Below are 16,745 nucleotides of genomic sequence, written 5' to 3' on the forward strand. Positions count from 1 at the left end.
CACTGAATAAATAAATGTGTGCGGCGTCTTAGACCAAAGACATTAGAAGGCGATGAAACTCCGCGGCCGCTCTTGCAGGGTAATGCAGGAGTAAGCAAGCGCTGCAGTGTGCAAATAGCCTCCTGAATGATCCACTGCACCCATTTGCCTCATTCGCGATCGACTTGCAATTCCCGCGGCATCTTATTCTTCACCAAAGCCGAGATGAGGAAAGTGACAGGAACGAAGGGCAACGGAAAGCACGATCTGCACAAAAGAGTGCTCTTGATATTGGATGATCTTTGTCACATTATTTTGTGAGGCAAAAAATAATAATAATAATAAGGGCGACTTTACAAAATATTGACACTCTGAGCACAATTTGGACATTTTCACCTCGGGGTGTACCCACTTTTGTTGCCAGCGGTTTCAATGTTGATGAGTGTTAAATGACTTTCGGGTGAGTAAACTACATCCTGTTGTAAAAGCTGTGGACTGGACAATATTACAAAACGAAATCAGTCAATGAATGATTAAGTAGTTAACAGCCAGCTGTTTAGTTCGAACTTTGTGGGAACAAATTATGAAACTCAGTCTGTTCCACTATGTCTGCGCCAGTACACAAAGCAAATTCCACAAAGGCATCCGAGTTGAGTTAGTTGAGGTGTGATTTGTGGTTTGACAAAAATCCGTGATTCCCAGAGTAGTACGCAGATTCCCTCTAGTGGTATATGAGAGGATCACACGTTTGTGTTCAAATTTCATAATAAGGTTTTAACTGTGACTTCTGCTGTTTTCTGTCTCTGTGTTTAGCAAGCTTTCTCAGAGGAAAATTGGAAACGGATTCAACAAAGAAAGGCTACCAAAAATCCAGACTCTTTTTTGTCATTTTCACCGACTTGACTTGATTGTTCATGAATGACCAGAGCGAGAAACCGTCTCTTTGCAGTTACGGTTCCTCGCCAATAGAGGGTACTGCAGCTCAAGAGATCATTCCTCACTTCAACAATACAGCAGTTCAAAACATTGCTCTTCTACTTCCTTTATATGACTGGAGCAATATGCAGACATGGACAAATGGCAAGTATGTTTTATTTGTAATTTATGATGTGTTTTTTTCTCGTTTGGATTATGCTTGGTTTGAATTCACATGACTTGTTTCCTTGTCTTGCTCGTCAGGTTCTTTTTGTCCACCTGTTCTTGTTAACCGGTTCTTTGTGTCAACCAATCAGCTTCTTCAGTCACTGGGGCCTTGCCCAGGTGCACCGAGTTGTCTCATCAATTTACTTGTATTTAGTTTCCAGGTTTTGCTCAGTCCTTGATGGCTCATTGTTGCTGCTATGTTGCTCTAGTCATGTTATGGTTCATTTTGTTGTGAGTTTATTCCCTGTGTTTGTTTGTTTGATTGATTGTTTTTTGTGTGTAGTTTGGTTGTGCAGCATATCTTGTTTTCTTTGTTGTTGTGATGTGTGACTTGAGTAAAATGACCTTTAAAAATGTGATGAATGAAGCCAAAGAACTGTAAGATACATTTTTATTTATCGTGGCAATTCCCAGATAAATTCAAGACGCTGTAGATGTGGACCTGCTCAACATGCAGGCATGCCCCTCTTCCGTTTTAGAAAACTAAGTGAACACCAAGAACTTTCCGATCGAGGCACTCAAATCCTCCCTCTCAATGGAAGAAACCTCAAACACAAAGATTCAGTGTGGGGTAGCAATCTGCCTTGAGCAGTTGGGAATTAATTTTGGCGGATAATTGGTACGAGTAAGCCTACACTTTGGGAATATAGTGCTGAAGTAGGTTGATAAGGCAAAACAAGTGCTTTATAGTACCTGCACTGTTTACAGAAACAAAAAAACACCAATAACTTGATTCACTGTGCACGTTTGACAAATCACATGTGGAATTAAACACTGCATCAAGCAAAAACATGTTTTTATATTATTACAATTAGATCTAAGGAAATATGTGTCTAATTATTTTCTCAGCCACATGCAGGCGAACGGCACGTTTTGAGAGGAGGATTTCATTTAAACGATTTAATTATGGATACAGAATAAGGCTTTGTTACATTGATTGACATGCATGCCGAATGATTTGGCGAGTGATGCTGCATCATCTGATGCTCGTGACCCTTACCACTACAGAATCAAAATGGTCCATGCTGGTGAAAGGGAGAGGGGTGGGGTGCAAGTGTACTACGTAAGGATGGGTGGCGGCATGTGTGGATTTATTTGCAATGATGTCTAATCCCCGACAGCAAAGCATCATACACCAACACCATCTGTCACCATTCACGGTCGGAGTCGACTGCTTGCACTGCGCTGCTGGGTACTGGCGAGTACTGTTTGTTATGGGGATGACTAGAGTGGCGGTCAGGGGGAAGGGGGTTAGATCTTCACCCGCAGTGTGTGTGTGTGTTATTCGTGTGTGTGTGTAGGAGGGTTGGCTTTTTATTTGTCGAGCGGCAGCCGCTGCAGGGTTTGAGGATGCTGGGGGACTGCAGCTGACGGAGGCTTCTTGTCCCGCCCGATCGCCCTGACTGCGGCTTCCAATTTTCACTCACTGTGGAAGGGATACTGCAGGCTGGGGATAAGGGAGACGCTACTGGCTGCCAATATAGGATCATTCTCATCTATACAAACTCTGGAGACACCATAGCCTGTTCATCACAAATCGGTAATAGACAATTTTGCCTCAAAATGTCTTTTTAAGCGTTTGCGTTTGAAAAGTAAATGTAGGCCTGCTAAGGATGGCACACCGGTGTCAAACCGCATTGTGATGGTTTCCCTCAGAGAGATTATGGCTGTGAACCCATATAAATGTAATGTTTAATTACCTTCATCACAATATTGCATGTACACAATAAATTGGTGGATTAAGTAGTTTTCAAATCATGTGTCGGCGAAAATAAATTATTCAGCTACTGTTCAATTTATTTTAAGGGATTTGAATAAAGTAAAAGTAAAGTTCTGTTGTGTTTAACTTGAGTTGAATGCAGTTGCATTTAATGGAAAATATACTTTTTAGAATTAAAAGATCACATTTTCAATGAACACCGCATTTTAATTTCGATGATGATGGTTGTACTCGGTTTAAAAAGTTTGACAACCACTACTACTATCAGATTACTAAAATGTGAGGCCCACGGCTGAAAGAAATAAGTAGCAGTTTAGTGATAAACCACTCTTCAGCATAGTTGAATCATCCAGAAGCAAAATGAGTCGCTTATGCTGTGCCAGTTAATTACTAATTTATACATGTAACAGTTTTTCATGCTAATCCCCAAAAGAAGTAAAATAAGGGCATGGATTTATTTCTTCACGAACGCGTTTCTTTTTTAAATTGTTCCTGTGTGTCGGAGGATTTTGACCCTCTGGTGTTGCCGTAGGAATGGGAGATAACATGTCAAAACGTCTGAAGCTCATCTCGGTGACGGAAGCTGAAATGGAGGAGCGTTCTTTCCCAAACCCTTACACCGACTGGGACCAAGGAGTCCTCACGTCCAGTTCTGGAGCAGAAGTGGATTACAATGAACCGTTTGATGGGGAAGGAAAAGTGAGCTCCTTTGTCGTTTTGCAGAATGTACGCCAACATAAACAAGGGCTCTCTAACTTGGACATTTTCAGTTTAAAGACCCCCTTTGTTTGAATACTTACTTAAATCGGTCTTCAATCGCATCTAGGTCATGTCTGTTTTTTTTTAATTCAATGCAATAATGCACGAATTCTTATGACGAAGTTATGGCGCATTTATAACTGTCAGTTGCGTACCAGTCGAGGGAATGCACTAAATTAAATATAATAAGTATTTACGGTATTGTGCCTCCGTTCAGGTGAGCTCCTCCTTCCAAAGGAAGGTTCAAAGTAAGATAAAAGATCTGCTTCAGCAAATGGAGGAGGGCTTGAAAACTGCTGACCCCCATGACTTCTCGACGTACACTGGCTGGACAGGTCTGTCACCTGTGAAGATATATGCAGTGCATCACAATCTAATGTCTGGTTAATAACGCTACTCTTGAATGAATAGGTTTCCGCATAATTCCCTCTCTCCTATTCAGGCATTGCTTTACTGTACGTGCAGCTGTATCGTGGGTCCAATGACGTGGCGCACCTGCAAAGGGCGTTGGACTATGTCAAGAGATCAATGAGGATTCTGAATGGCCGCAAAGTGACTTTCCTCTGTGGTGACGCCGGGCCGCTGGCGGTGGGCGCAGTGGTCCACCACAAGCTGGGCAACGCCGCCGACAGCAGCGATTGTCTTTCCAAGCGAGTGTTCCTGAGTTAAGATACAGTTTTGCAGACACTTGTCCAATTACATTGAGTTTTTTTCCCCCTCGTCAGGCTCCTCCAGCTGCAGCGGTCAGTGCTCAGTGCAGATTCGGAGATGCCGGATGAATTGCTGTATGGGCGAGCCGGTTACCTGTACGCTCTGTTGTATGTCAATAAGGAAATAGGAGGTGACACGGTGGACGAAGCCACCATTTCAAAAGTGAGACATGTTTTGTGCTTTTAAATGAACATCCAATTCCCATGATTTATTTTTAGAAGGAGATGGCAGTAGTATCTGAGGTGAAACTAACATTTTGTTTTGGAGTAGCAGATTCCCGAAGCACTGCACTGCAGGTAACCATTATTTGTGCTCATAAATCCGGCCTGGCCACCGCGGCTCATTTTCTTTATCAAATGGTTGCCTCAGGGTGCAGTTAGCGAGTGTTGTTCCCGTTGTATTTTTCTTGCTTTTACCTTTGATCATTTCACTTTATGGCCTAGTGAAAATTTTGATTGGAAGCAATGTTTCTTCATTTATTATTACCGTATTTTCCGCACTATAAGGCGCATTTGAGAGCATTCCATTTTCTCAAAAACCAACAGTGCGCCTTATAATCCAATGCACCCTATGTGTATATATATACCTGTATATGTATATATATATATATATATGGATCAATATTCTGATTTCTTGGATGTAGTATTTTAAATGTTCCATAAAGCGCTTTGTTACAGCTGCAGCGGTTGTGAAAGCGCCATATAAATAAAGCTGTGTTGTATTGTATTGCTTTAGTGTAGCTCCATCTACTGGATGCATAATGCAACTGCAGCCACTGTTGTAGCGTCTATTCTATGCGCCTTATAATGCATTGCGCCCTATATGTGAAACGCAGTTTTAAAAAAGGCCATTCATTGAAGGTGCGCCTTATACTATATGCTGAAAATACGGTTTGTTTGTTTTCTTTTTAACGCATAAGCGTATGTTGGTTGAAATGTGCATCACAATTGGGAATGAAATTGCGTTTTGGGGCTCTTCCTGACACCGGTTCCTTTTCGACCCAGGTAGTGACGGCCATTATTGAGTCAGGGAAGAATCTGTCAGCAGAGCTGAAGAAGACGGAGCGCTGCCCTCTGCTCTATGAATGGCACAAGAAGCAATATGTTGGCGCTGCCCATGGCCTGGCCGGAATCTTTTACATGCTTATGCAGGTAAAAGCAGGCTTGACAAAGTCCCACTTTCTCTTTCGATTCTTTACAAGCCAATCCAGCAAGTGACGATTCAAAAGCGTGCATACTGGGGTTTGTGTAAAATGTCTCTTCGGTCAGCCGGGGGCGAGGGTCCACCCGGACGTGCTGTCCGAGTTGGTTCGGCCCAGTATCGACTACATCCGCCACAAGAGATTCCGTTCGGGTAACTTCCCCTCGTCGCTGAGCAATGAGAGCGACCGACTGGTTCACTGGTGCCACGGGGCGCCCGGCGTCATCCACGTGCTCATAATGGCTTATAAGGTACGACGAACGAAGCCGCTTCAATGTCATGCTCATCGTTTGTCTTGTTCTGGATGGCCCTCTGCTTCTGACTGCAAAAAGTTGGCACGCGATACCCTTTTTGCAAGCCTCATTGAACACGGAGTAGCCCCCCCCCCTTCGCCGCCCCCACCACAGTCAAACTGTGATTCATCAGTTTATAAAACACAGTCAGGCCGAAAGAGATGAGAAGACTGAGCAAGAATCCGTGCAAAGGATTTGTGCCGCGCGCACGATATTTCATTTTTTTAACAGCCTGACTTGACACATCACCCACGCGCGGTTTAGTTATAAATTACGAGCGAAACCCCCCCCCCCGCTTTCTCGGGGAGCCGCTCGGCACAAAATGTGCCGTTAGCGCTCTCGCTGCAGTCGGTGAGAGACGCGTGAAGCTCAACATTGAAAGTATCCTTAAAGGGGAATCTATTATGAACAACGTCCGTCTCGTATTTCTGTCCCAGCATTACAGAAATGATCGAAATAAATGTGACATGTGCAAATTTTAAAATAAATGTACATAATTTGACCTTCAGATGTATTGAACAGCAACATAGCAGACTGTCTACTGGGGTGTGTGTCCTTCTCCCCTCCCCCCAGGTTTTTAAAGAAGAGAAGTACCTGAAGGAAGCAGTCGAATGTGGCGAGGTGATTTGGCAGAGGGGTCTTCTCCGAAAAGGCTACGGCATCTGCCACGGTACCGCCGGTAACGGCTATGCCTTCCTGTCTCTGTACAAACTCACCCAGGAGAAGAAGTACCTGTACCGTGCCTGCAAGGTAATAAACGGATCAAAGCTAACCTTTTCAAATTTGGACTTGTCTGTGTACTATAAATACGCTTTGGAAAACCCCCCCAAACAAAAAGGCTTTGTGAAGATAATCAAGCGCACACTTGAGCATCCAAAACGGCCTTATATGGCGAAGTGGACATTTGAGCCATGACTTTCCGCTTCGTTCTTGTTTACTCAGTTTGCTGAGTGGTGTTTGGACTACGGGACTCACGGCTGCCGCATCCCTGACAGACCCTACTCACTTTTTGAAGGTATCGAAAAATCACTTGACAATTGATTCATTTTGCGGTCAATATTTCTCTGAGAGGAATGAATCCCCCGTTTTATCCATCAGGTATGGCGGGGACCATCCACTACCTGTCCGAAATGGCCGAGCCCGAAGCTTCCTGTTTCCCCGCCTTTGAACATTGATCTGCTGGAGCCAAGAAGCGGCTAAAGTTTTGAGCAGATCTCATTTGTTTCACGTCGTTTTCAAGCCGCCAAAGTGTTCGGAACCTATTTTTTGACCAAAGTACATGTTATAGGTCAACTATGAATGACTGTCATACATGAACTGGATGTGTCGTGAACATGTGCTATTTGTATTCACGTGCATGCTCAAGTGGTTCTTCATGTCCTGCCAGTGATGTAATTTTTCTTTTTCCATTCTGTATGTGAAATGTTTGTTTCATTTTTTTAACTGTCTTTTGTCTCAAACTGGAGGTGTTTTTTTTGGGGGGGGGGTGTGTGTTTAGTAAGAAGCCATACACATGAATGCATGTTTGATAACAACCCAGAAATGAAATAATTAGCCTCTGAAATGGTGGCAAAAACACAAACTGGCTCATGAATGATTCATCCAGCGTTGTTATTCAGCGGAAGTAGTGGTTCACAAAGTTTTTACAAAAGTACACCCTCGAAAATAACACTTGGCTCTCAAAGTACCGACAATAGCGTTTTAAAAAAAAGAAATAAATACAGGAACTTAGTACTTAAATGTGGACAAAAGAGAACTCAGCAGTGATTCAATTAAAATGTTTTGCCCAAGTAAAGTTCAATATTGCACCCAAATAAAAGGTTTGCAAACAAATAGTTCCGAAAGGTCACATGCAAATGAATTTAAAAAAAAAAAAAGAAGAGGTACTATAAACTATATTCTGCTCCTAACATGAAAGTCATTGAGGCCGACAGCGTATGAATGCACACAAATGCCTCATTCTCATGAAATGTTGTCCCTCTGTGTTTTTATCCAAAACGTGTCGTGTTTGACCCGCCAGTGTGTAATAATATTGTATAAACTGTGAAAAAAAATGTAACACTTGTTTTGCAGTAAATTTTACCAAAAAAAAAAATCCACTGTGGTTCAAGTCTATTTATTGTGTTTTGTAAATGGGACAAGAAGAATCAATGAATGTTTGTCCAGTTTTGAAAGAAAACAAATGAGGAACTTAACCACGACCCTGTGGCACACCTACTTGATGTGGCGTTTGTCAGTGTTCAGGCTTTTTGTCCAGTCTGAATGGACTATAAAAAGAGAAGGCAATCATTTCAGGATTACATTTTCTCCAAACAGGGGAAATGGGACCAAACATGAGCCTGTCTTAACGACAATGTAATAAATGTATTGGGAAGTGAACCATATTTGGTAACTGAAAAGGGACGTATTATGGACACTTGACCTTGTATTGTTTGGTCAGTAGAGTTCCTGCACAAACCAAGTGTGTCAACACCAGTTTCTCAGCACATGTCATAACTTGCTCATCTGGAGGAAGATCCAGAGCTACTTTCAAGCAATGGCCAGACTACAGTACAGTGAAACACTCATTTGTAAACATTCCAATCTCCCCCACGTATAATGCCATTGTTGTCACCTCTAAGACAAAAGGTTTTGTTGGACGTGAAGATTAGCGTTAGCTAAATGCATTAGCTTCTGATTAACAGCACACACTTAATTGGTCAAGTTGTCGAGACGTTCGTGGGGTATTGCTGTTTGGTGGCAGGTCCATTTGTCCCAAACACAACGTAGTAAACTTACTGCAAGTGCCTTCCCCTGTCAGAATTTACTTTTCACACTTTTTGAATTTGTGAAAAAAAAATAAAAAACCTAAATACTCCCCAAAATATTAAAGCCGTCATGGTGGTAGCCGAAGTCGAATCGTATCGGTACATCGGCCTTCAACAAAACTTCTCTCGTTATTTATCTTTACGGCAGATCATTTGAAAATACTAAAAAATAAGTTTTCATTGAATCAAATGGCATCCTGTTTTGTTTTGTTTTTAATTACATGGCGCATTTTGATGGCATTATACATTGTGCAGCTGGGAGGCAAAAGGAAGCTGGTGAGTGTGAATCCCCCTGATCCACTTGAACGAAGAGAAAATAAGTAGTGAATGCAAATGAAGGTGTGACCATGCATCTAGATTGCTGTGCCTGTTGCGTTTTTATTTATTTCTTTATTTTTAGTCTTTTCTCCAGGACAACAAACGGGGTGCCGGTGTTCTCAGACAAACAGTTAAGGTCCAACAAACAGCGGGCATTCCTTCTTCCTGCTTTTTTTTTTTTTTTGTGCGTTTGTTACTTCTTGTCCCCGTTGTGGAAAATTTGTTCATAGGACGGTGGTGGGTGGTTGCAGTAAGATGGCGGTGGCGGGTAAGGGGCCAGCATCATGTGGGCGGAGCCGGGCTGCGGCGGGTACGCGGGGTGCGTCATGGCGAGCGCTGGGTCACCGGCCGTCATCCCGTTCACACTGAAGCCCTGCACGCTTCCTGGCTGCTGGGAAACTACACGGAGCAGAAAAAAGATATTGATCGATTACATGCTAATTTCCATTAGCGACAGCGTTTTGCATTTTGATGTTAGCATTGAGCTGGTGGATTTTGTTCGCCGAGCTGATGTGGTTTGGGTGAACTCGCCGTTTAAATATACAATGATTGATTATTTTGAGCGGTGTGCATCAATTTGATCTGTTTACCTGGCGTGGTGACGGCGTGTCTGGTGAAGGACACGTTGAAGGCAGGCTCATCTCTCAGAGACGACGGGTACATCCTTCGACGGATCAAGAAGCCGGCGCCGCAGCAGAACAGCACGCCCATCATCAGCAGCACCCTGTGATGAAACCACGAAAAGAGCGGATGGACAATTGGGAAATACATGTTTGGGATGCGGTTCTGAAGGCAGAGTGCTCACCAGAAATACCAGAGTCTCTGGATGGATAGAGCTCTCACACAGCAGCGAGTCCCGCAGCAGTCCTCGTATGAGCGACATCTGGATCGATCAAAGATAACGTTTTGGCAGAAAAAAAATACCATTTGATGTTGGCTAAAATGATATAGCCAAAGTGGCTTCCTCATCAGTTTTCCAGTTCAATGAGTCACATCATGATGGTACTTACATGAAGTATATGGGGTATCCACCTTCAAAATACCAGCAGTACTTTTTGGCCTCTATAGCCTGTCAAAAAGAGAGGAAAACCGCCCCCCCCCCCCAAAACACATCAAATTAATTTACCATTTACTCACACGTCACAGCAGAGACCGACAATTTTTGTTTCGTTCAAAGCACTTAAATGACATCCGCTTACTTGAGCTTTAATGGCAATTTAGCCCATCTATCGTTTCACGTTGTTAGCATGAAGCTAGCAGACTTTCGTACGATGAAATTGCATAATTTGGTTTCAACATTTTGACCTCATATATTCAATGCAATATTTATTATTTTATGTATGTTTTTTTTAATGACTTCATATATTTATGAACTTTGTCGTATACTTCGTGCTTGTACAGTACCCAATATGGAAGATTGTGGCGTGCCAATTAAGAATCTAAATGTTATACTGCTCATATATATCGTATCTTCTGCAGGTGTACCCAATGAAGTGCCCGTTGACTGTACATCATAACGCCCTTCCGTATACAATTATCTCCTCTGTGATGAATCTCAGAATGCCTCCAAACAGAGCAACGATCCCCCTGCAACCTGCGAGTGCTCCCTTTTGCCCATCGTGAGCGTGCCGAGTGCCGCTGCCGGCTGTCTGCTTAATTAACTGCCTTTTAAACGACCTCCCCGTACGCGCGTGAAACTGCCGGCTCGATCAGATTTGCACACAAAGAAGCCGAGAGTACAGAGGGGCCCGCAGAAGACGACGAGGGCAAAGTATGACCCAAACTTGTGACCTTCATTTGGGGCTACTTTGCAGGAAAAAAAAATATGCTGGAATGTGGAAAATAATGCAGTCTCAACTCTGTCAAGCAGCAGGCTCATCCCCACCCAGTATGAGATCACACAACAACAATAAAATGCCGTGACCTTGAGGAGTAATTTACATGCTGCCGCTTGGTGTTTTTAAGGTCACCGGTAGTCCACAATGCAAAATATACTGTAGCCTGACATGACATAGACACTCTTGAGCAATACAGTGTACCCCCCAGACCCTCGATAGGTGTCAACCTACCATTTAGAAAAAAATAAGTAAATAGTATGGATTTTTTTTAGGCCGATTCCAATGTAAAATTCCGATAACCAATCAATTGACCAATTAATTTTAAAAATACATAACTTTTTTTTGTGTGTGTCTCTTAATGCTTTCAACAAAAAAAAACGTTGTCCTATTGTACTTATGTAACTTTACAACTGAGAGATAAATTGGCTAATTGTGGAAGGACGGAATGTTTGAATGCCATTATTTTTGTTTGATGTTGTAATCTGACAATGTGTGGAAATTGAAAATATTGTGCCACCCCTCCCTCCCCCCCCCAAAAAAAACCTGATGATTACAAAACAGCTAATATGAGTCGACTAATCAATTGTGCCCTAAAAATATTTTGTTTTCTTTTTCCAAGTCATAATTTTAAAAAATTAACAAAACAACAACAACCCCCCCTGCCCCCCCCCCCCCCTGCCTGCTAAACACAAACAGCTCAGACCAGAATGTTTTTGTGGCACATTTCCAGACTTAACCACTGTTCATTCTCCATGATTGGATCTAATTGTTATCCATTTACCAGCAATGGCCATCATCCAGCTCTGTTCATTGTCTTGTTCCAATTAGACAGAGCGAAAGAACCGACAGAGGAAGAAAATGCCCCCCCCCCCCCTGTGCTCCCGTGGGACAAAAAAAAAAGAAAAAGACTCTTACACAACCAGCAAATGTGCTCTGCTGCTTTAAAAGCTGCTCGGAGGTTTTAGCCAGAGGACATTGGATGGGGGTTGAATAGTTCAAATGGTTCTACACTGAACATTAAGCCATTCGAACCGCAAGTGTGTGAGTGTGTGTGTGAGATCCGGCTGCTTCGCCTTTGTAGTCGCTACTTGTGAAAGGCGAGCGATCAATAATGAAGCTCCCTCACAGACATTGCTCTGATACTACGCGCCTCCCTACCTTGCACTCTCAGGCCTTATTTCAAGTCCTCATAAAGGATGCCGATACCAGGCACCGATACTTAAGACAAAAAAAATGTAGTTCTTGCCCGTAGTTGGTATAGACTGCATCCATTTGACATTGAAATTTCATGTGTCATGAGTACTAATGGTATCGGTCTTGTGGTATCGACCAAACCAAAAAAATAACTCAATGATAACCAGTTTTCTTCAACTTCCAGATAATACGTTAGAAAAATCCTTTCATTGAAGTTGTTTTTTTAATCGATTTGACTTTATATTGTACATCTCTTAATGCTTGCTCTTCCGGTACATGCTTGTCCCATCCACCGATCGGGCATCCATGCTGTCTTATTGATCGCCGTTGACCACACGGATGCCCGAGCCATTAGCGAGCCGACGAGAAACATTCGATTGTCAGAGTGAGCTGAAACACAACAACAAAATTAGAAACGGCGTTGGAAACGAAGCGAAAAGGAAAAGTCGGGGGCGAGGCGGCAGATCGATGACGCCGTCAAGTGGTGGCTTCTACTTTTGGAATGCTCAGATTGAAACAACAGAATGGTTTTAAAAAAAATAAAATCAATCAAGTTCTGCTTCGGCGGCTGTACGGCTGCGCTAAAGCTGCGCAAAGCGTGACAGCGCCTGAGATGAGACGTACATAATACATGAAACATTTTCTATTTTCGGATTCATAGAAAATAACGACAGAAAATGTATGCGGAATAGATACAGCAGCCAGACATCACATTATGACCACTTGACGTCGGCTTTTAGCAACTAATCGAGGTAGCCAAAATGTTAGCGCTCTCAGTATCACGCGTTACATTTCTACACCCTTGAGGCGTCAATCAAAACTGAATCTTATGTTCACTTGGTGACGCCAGAATGCTCGTAAACAGCTCTTATGTTGAGCATTTGTTTGTTGATGAGCGATCAGCGTAAACGCAGTATAAATAGAAGACAAACAACGCTGGCCATATGGTCCCACAATAATGTCATCAAGTTCTAAAAATAGGCACGGGAAGGGAGACAGGAGAGCCACTTTTTATTCATTTCGAGTCTATAACGGAGGAATGAGCATCTGGCGTTTTTTTTTTTTTTTTTAACTTTTAGCCAAGTGAGTCCTCGTCCCGAAACTGACGAGCTAAGTCCGACTCGAGTCAAGCCACCTCTGGTTTCACCACCGATCAAAGTGAACGAACGGTGTCGGAGGGCTTGATTCCGACCACACTGCCTTTGTGTACATTTAAAATGGATGAGCTCAGTCAGCTGAGTGACGATAAAATAATCATGATACAAGTGAATAATAAATGTATACCAGTGTCGGCGGAGAGGTTTCAGGGGAAATGGGGACCGTTACCATTTCCTCTAGAACAAACCATATACGGCCCATTGTGTTGCCCCATTGTCATGCAGTGAGGACCTTCTTAACATTTATTCATTTTCTGTTCCCGCTTATAACTGTCTGAATAAAGCTCCTCAACTCACTTCAAAAGATGCCTAACACCAAGCCACCACCAAATGGCACCGTTATTACTTTGGCCTGATCAAAAAACAAAACAAAAAAACAGTGGGCTATTGACCACTCCAGGGTGGATACTGCACCTCCTCAACCTCAATTCAACTTTGTCGCTCGACAACAAGATGCTACCGGTTGGCGCCAAAGCAATGTTTTATATTTGACCTTTGCAGATATTGCTGGACAGCCATCGCAAGTGTGAATCTGTTGTCAATTGTCTTACATAAAATTTTACACCCAATAAAAATAGTGAATAAACTCATATCTGAGGTTCGTTGGATACCGTGATTCATTTGAAATCTTCAGAAGATCAGGGTGAACATTGCTGACGTCCCAAAATAATGAAATACCGGATAACATTGAGCCATGCATAGGCCCAACAACCTAATGTGGGGCGACGGGGACTGGAGACAAAACATAAAATGAGAATCATCAGAGACAATCGAAAAATAATCATCTTTGAATATTGCACATGTAACCTCTCACCTTTCAGCACCGATTTTTCGTGAGATTCTCGCTCTCACTTGACACGACGGTGGAAACAAGCTGACTTCCTTGTCTTCTTCAAAGTCAGGATTTGTTTCAAGTCTAATGTTCCCAGCGTTGCTTTGTTTTGTTTTTTTAGAAAGCCGATTTGACAAAAACATTTTGTATATCCCAATGATGCCCCAAATCCGATCTCTCCGGATCGTATCATGTTTATTCCTCGGGAGCTAGTGTTAAAATTGCTGTCAGTCTGACACGGACTCAGCTGGGATCGCTCTGCATCTAACGCAGCACACGTGACTGAAGCTTGGCGTGATACATTTTTTTTTTTTAGGATTATTATTATTTTTTTTTCAACAACAAACGGAGGACCAAAACCGCCGATTGTCTATCCAAACCTGTGAGAAAAAAAATAACAACGCCGAGCTTCACTCACCTCTATGAATAGCCAGAATGTCAAGGCTAAATCGGTCCGAGGAATCCTCATCTCTCCGCCGGTCAAAGTCAGCGGCTCCACTGAAAAGGGGCCGACGCGGAGACTCGACGCTCCTTTATGGCAGTGCGGCTTTCATTCCTGCTCCCGGGGATCCGCGGAGATCACATCCGGACGATCCAACCGCAGCCACCGGAGTGCGTCTGGCGCCCGGTAAAGGAGCGAGGGAGGGGGGGAGACAGCACAGCCTTGCTCGTTCAGACGCAGGATTAATGGCGAGGCAGGACCGTAGCAAAAGATCGGGTAGCCTGTGATGTTTGCTTCCAAGCACGCCCCTTTCGCACCCTCGTCACCCACCAAGCTCACGCGTTTGGTTTACAGACGTGACTTCAGAGCGGCATCATGACTAAACTCCTCGTTGAAATGAATGGAAATGCCTGGTCCGGAGCCAAATACAAAATATTACCAGAAGATTTCAATTCGCCATCCGTCCTTTAATCTTTTATCCGGAAGACGGTAGCGAATAATGCAGTAATTTGCAATATAACGCAAGTAAAGAATGAATTATTCCACAAAACCGAGGGGAAAAAAATACTTACATAGAAAATGACACTGTATTGTGTAAAACGCAACACAAGACAATGTCAAGAACAATTTTTTTTGGGTGTGTGTGTAATTACTCAGTCACAACAACTGCGTGCGTGTTGCATCTGAGGTCACAGAAGCTGACTCTCAGACATTCTAGGCAAATTACGGCCCGCGGGCCGAATCCGGCCCGTTGGTCTTTTTAATCCGGCCCGCTGAAGGTTGGTCCACAATTAAGGTTCGATGTGAATGATTGCATTCATTTCAATTGGACTTGTAATGACAGGCATTTCACCGCCAGGTGGCGCATTGACTTGAAGTTGCAGAACACGGGGGGGGGGCAATCTTTTCGACCACCTAGTACCTCTGTATCGCTCTACTTCTACTGGTCTGATCACAACCCATCTGCAGCGATGCACAGGCTAAAATAGGTCATCAACAACACTTTTGTCATTTAAAAAAAGTATATTAATCCGTACTTTCATGCTTTTGTTCTGTTGATGTTTGATATGGACTGTCAACAAATGCCGTTTTTTTTTTATGTACCATAGCTCGTGCTGACCTGGCCCTTCTGTCAAATTTTAAAAGTCAATGCGGCCCCCGAGCCAAAAAGTTTGCCCACCCCTGTTTCGACTTCAAATACAATTTGTCATGCGGGAGAAAATATGCTTCAATACTATTACACCGATACCACTTTACCAGCCCAACAAATTCCTTCCAAGCAGGTGAAACCACCCATGTGGAGATCAGATCAACACAGATGATGACATTTTGTTCGCCAACTGCAAATTATGTTCTTCAAAATGGACGATGAACTCTACTTGGGCGGCAACGAGGGCGGCCACCCCACAAGTTGTGGTGGTGGGCGCCAAGTTTGTTAAGCCCCATCGTCATGTGCTACACCAGCCACAATCCTGCGATGTTTTTTGTTGTTGTTGTTATATTAAACTAGAGCAATCAGATCACAGCACAGATGGACATGGTCTTCTTTTTCCATGCCGTTTTGAATTTTGCAAGGGAATAGCAGATGGTGCCACCAAGAATGCAAAATAGCATTGGCCTACAAAGAACTATTTTAAAATTAATCTTGAACACGTAAAAATGAACACGTGGTGCACACGTTATTATTATTATTATTATTGTTGTTGTTGTTATTATTAAACAGTGGTCCCCATTTGGTACATTTGATTTTGGCTCAGTCCACATGCATGTTCACTTCCCAAAATATTTCTTGAGAAATCGAATCGGTAACTGTTTTGATCAAATAAGACACAACCTCATGTGTGCGCTAAAACAAGGACTTGAATCAGACCAAGGGCAATTCTGAATATATATCATACAATGCACTTTGTATGACATTGAAAACATGATCCCATACTGGGCAATGTTTGGTCCAGTGATAAAAATGCCTGTGTGAAGGCTAATTAATTAAGACTGGATGTATCATGCAGAACAGAACACATCATCAGCATTTTCTATTTCTGTACCACAGTGTGAACAATTGCCCTTAAGTGAGAAACTAGCATGCTGCTTTCTTGAGGCCTTCACACACGAATAATTTGTTGCTAAAAGCAAAAAAAGACGCTCTCTCCAAATACCAGAAGATAGTCGAAACAATAACAAGAGACAGTATTTTATCATCTGTTCTCCCCAAGAAAGGGGAAATTTGCTCTTATCTCGTTTTGAAGGACAGGTGTACAGGTAGTTCCATTCATAATGGAACATGATTGTATTAAATTTGCCCTAACGAACATTATTTCCATCATCACATTCATGCGCAGTTTTTTGGGATCC

General features: G+C 42.9%; 2 protein-coding genes across 2 annotated transcripts; one reads left to right on the forward strand and one right to left on the reverse strand.

The window, feature by feature from the left end:
* Positions 1-2,361: 2,361 nt before the first annotated feature.
* On the forward strand, positions 2,362-7,902 carry lancl2 (LanC lantibiotic synthetase component C-like 2 (bacterial)). The gene is made up of 10 exons (XM_086102003.1): positions 2,362-2,662; positions 3,375-3,541; positions 3,819-3,936; positions 4,044-4,251; positions 4,327-4,474; positions 5,317-5,463; positions 5,581-5,763; positions 6,379-6,555; positions 6,748-6,820; positions 6,904-7,902. Exons 2-10 carry the CDS (start codon positions 3,377-3,379, stop codon positions 6,978-6,980), a joined length of 1,296 nt encoding a protein of 431 aa, XP_085958129.1. The 5' UTR covers positions 2,362-2,662; positions 3,375-3,376; the 3' UTR covers positions 6,981-7,902.
* A 3-nt stretch (positions 7,903-7,905) lies between these two features.
* On the reverse strand, positions 7,906-14,696 carry vopp1b (VOPP1 WW domain binding protein b). The gene is made up of 5 exons (XM_086102004.1): positions 14,370-14,696; positions 9,941-9,999; positions 9,736-9,813; positions 9,521-9,654; positions 7,906-9,329 (listed from the first exon to the last, which is right to left on the reverse strand). Exons 1-5 carry the CDS (start codon positions 14,418-14,420, stop codon positions 9,124-9,126), a joined length of 528 nt encoding a protein of 175 aa, XP_085958130.1. The 5' UTR covers positions 14,421-14,696; the 3' UTR covers positions 7,906-9,123.
* Positions 14,697-16,745: the final 2,049 nt, after the last annotated feature.

The sequence above is a fragment of the Hippocampus guttulatus genome, chromosome 21 (genome assembly GCF_054856545.1).
Source record: "Hippocampus guttulatus isolate MCC_2025c chromosome 21, RoL_Hgut_1.0, whole genome shotgun sequence".
Classification (NCBI taxonomy): domain Eukaryota; kingdom Metazoa; phylum Chordata; class Actinopteri; order Syngnathiformes; family Syngnathidae; genus Hippocampus; species Hippocampus guttulatus.

Excerpts from the sequence above, each read along its gene's own strand:
- lancl2 (XM_086102003.1), top strand. The coding sequence starts at position 3,377 with ATGGGAGATAACATGTCAAAACGTCTGAAGCTCATCTCGGTGACGGAA. Across the intron at positions 6,556-6,747 it reads ACCTGTACCGTGCCTGCAAG|TTTGCTGAGTGGTGTTTGGA; the intron begins GTAATAAACGGA and ends TTGTTTACTCAG. Across the intron at positions 6,821-6,903 it reads ACCCTACTCACTTTTTGAAG|GTATGGCGGGGACCATCCAC; the intron begins GTATCGAAAAAT and ends TTTATCCATCAG.
- vopp1b (XM_086102004.1), bottom strand. The coding sequence starts at position 14,420 with ATGAGGATTCCTCGGACCGATTTAGCCTTGACATTCTGGCTATTCATA. Across the intron at positions 9,655-9,735 it reads CAGAGACTCTGGTATTTCTG|GGTGCTGCTGATGATGGGCG; the intron begins GTGAGCACTCTG and ends GTTTCATCACAG. Across the intron at positions 9,330-9,520 it reads ACACGCCGTCACCACGCCAG|TTTCCCAGCAGCCAGGAAGC; the intron begins GTAAACAGATCA and ends TGCTCCGTGTAG.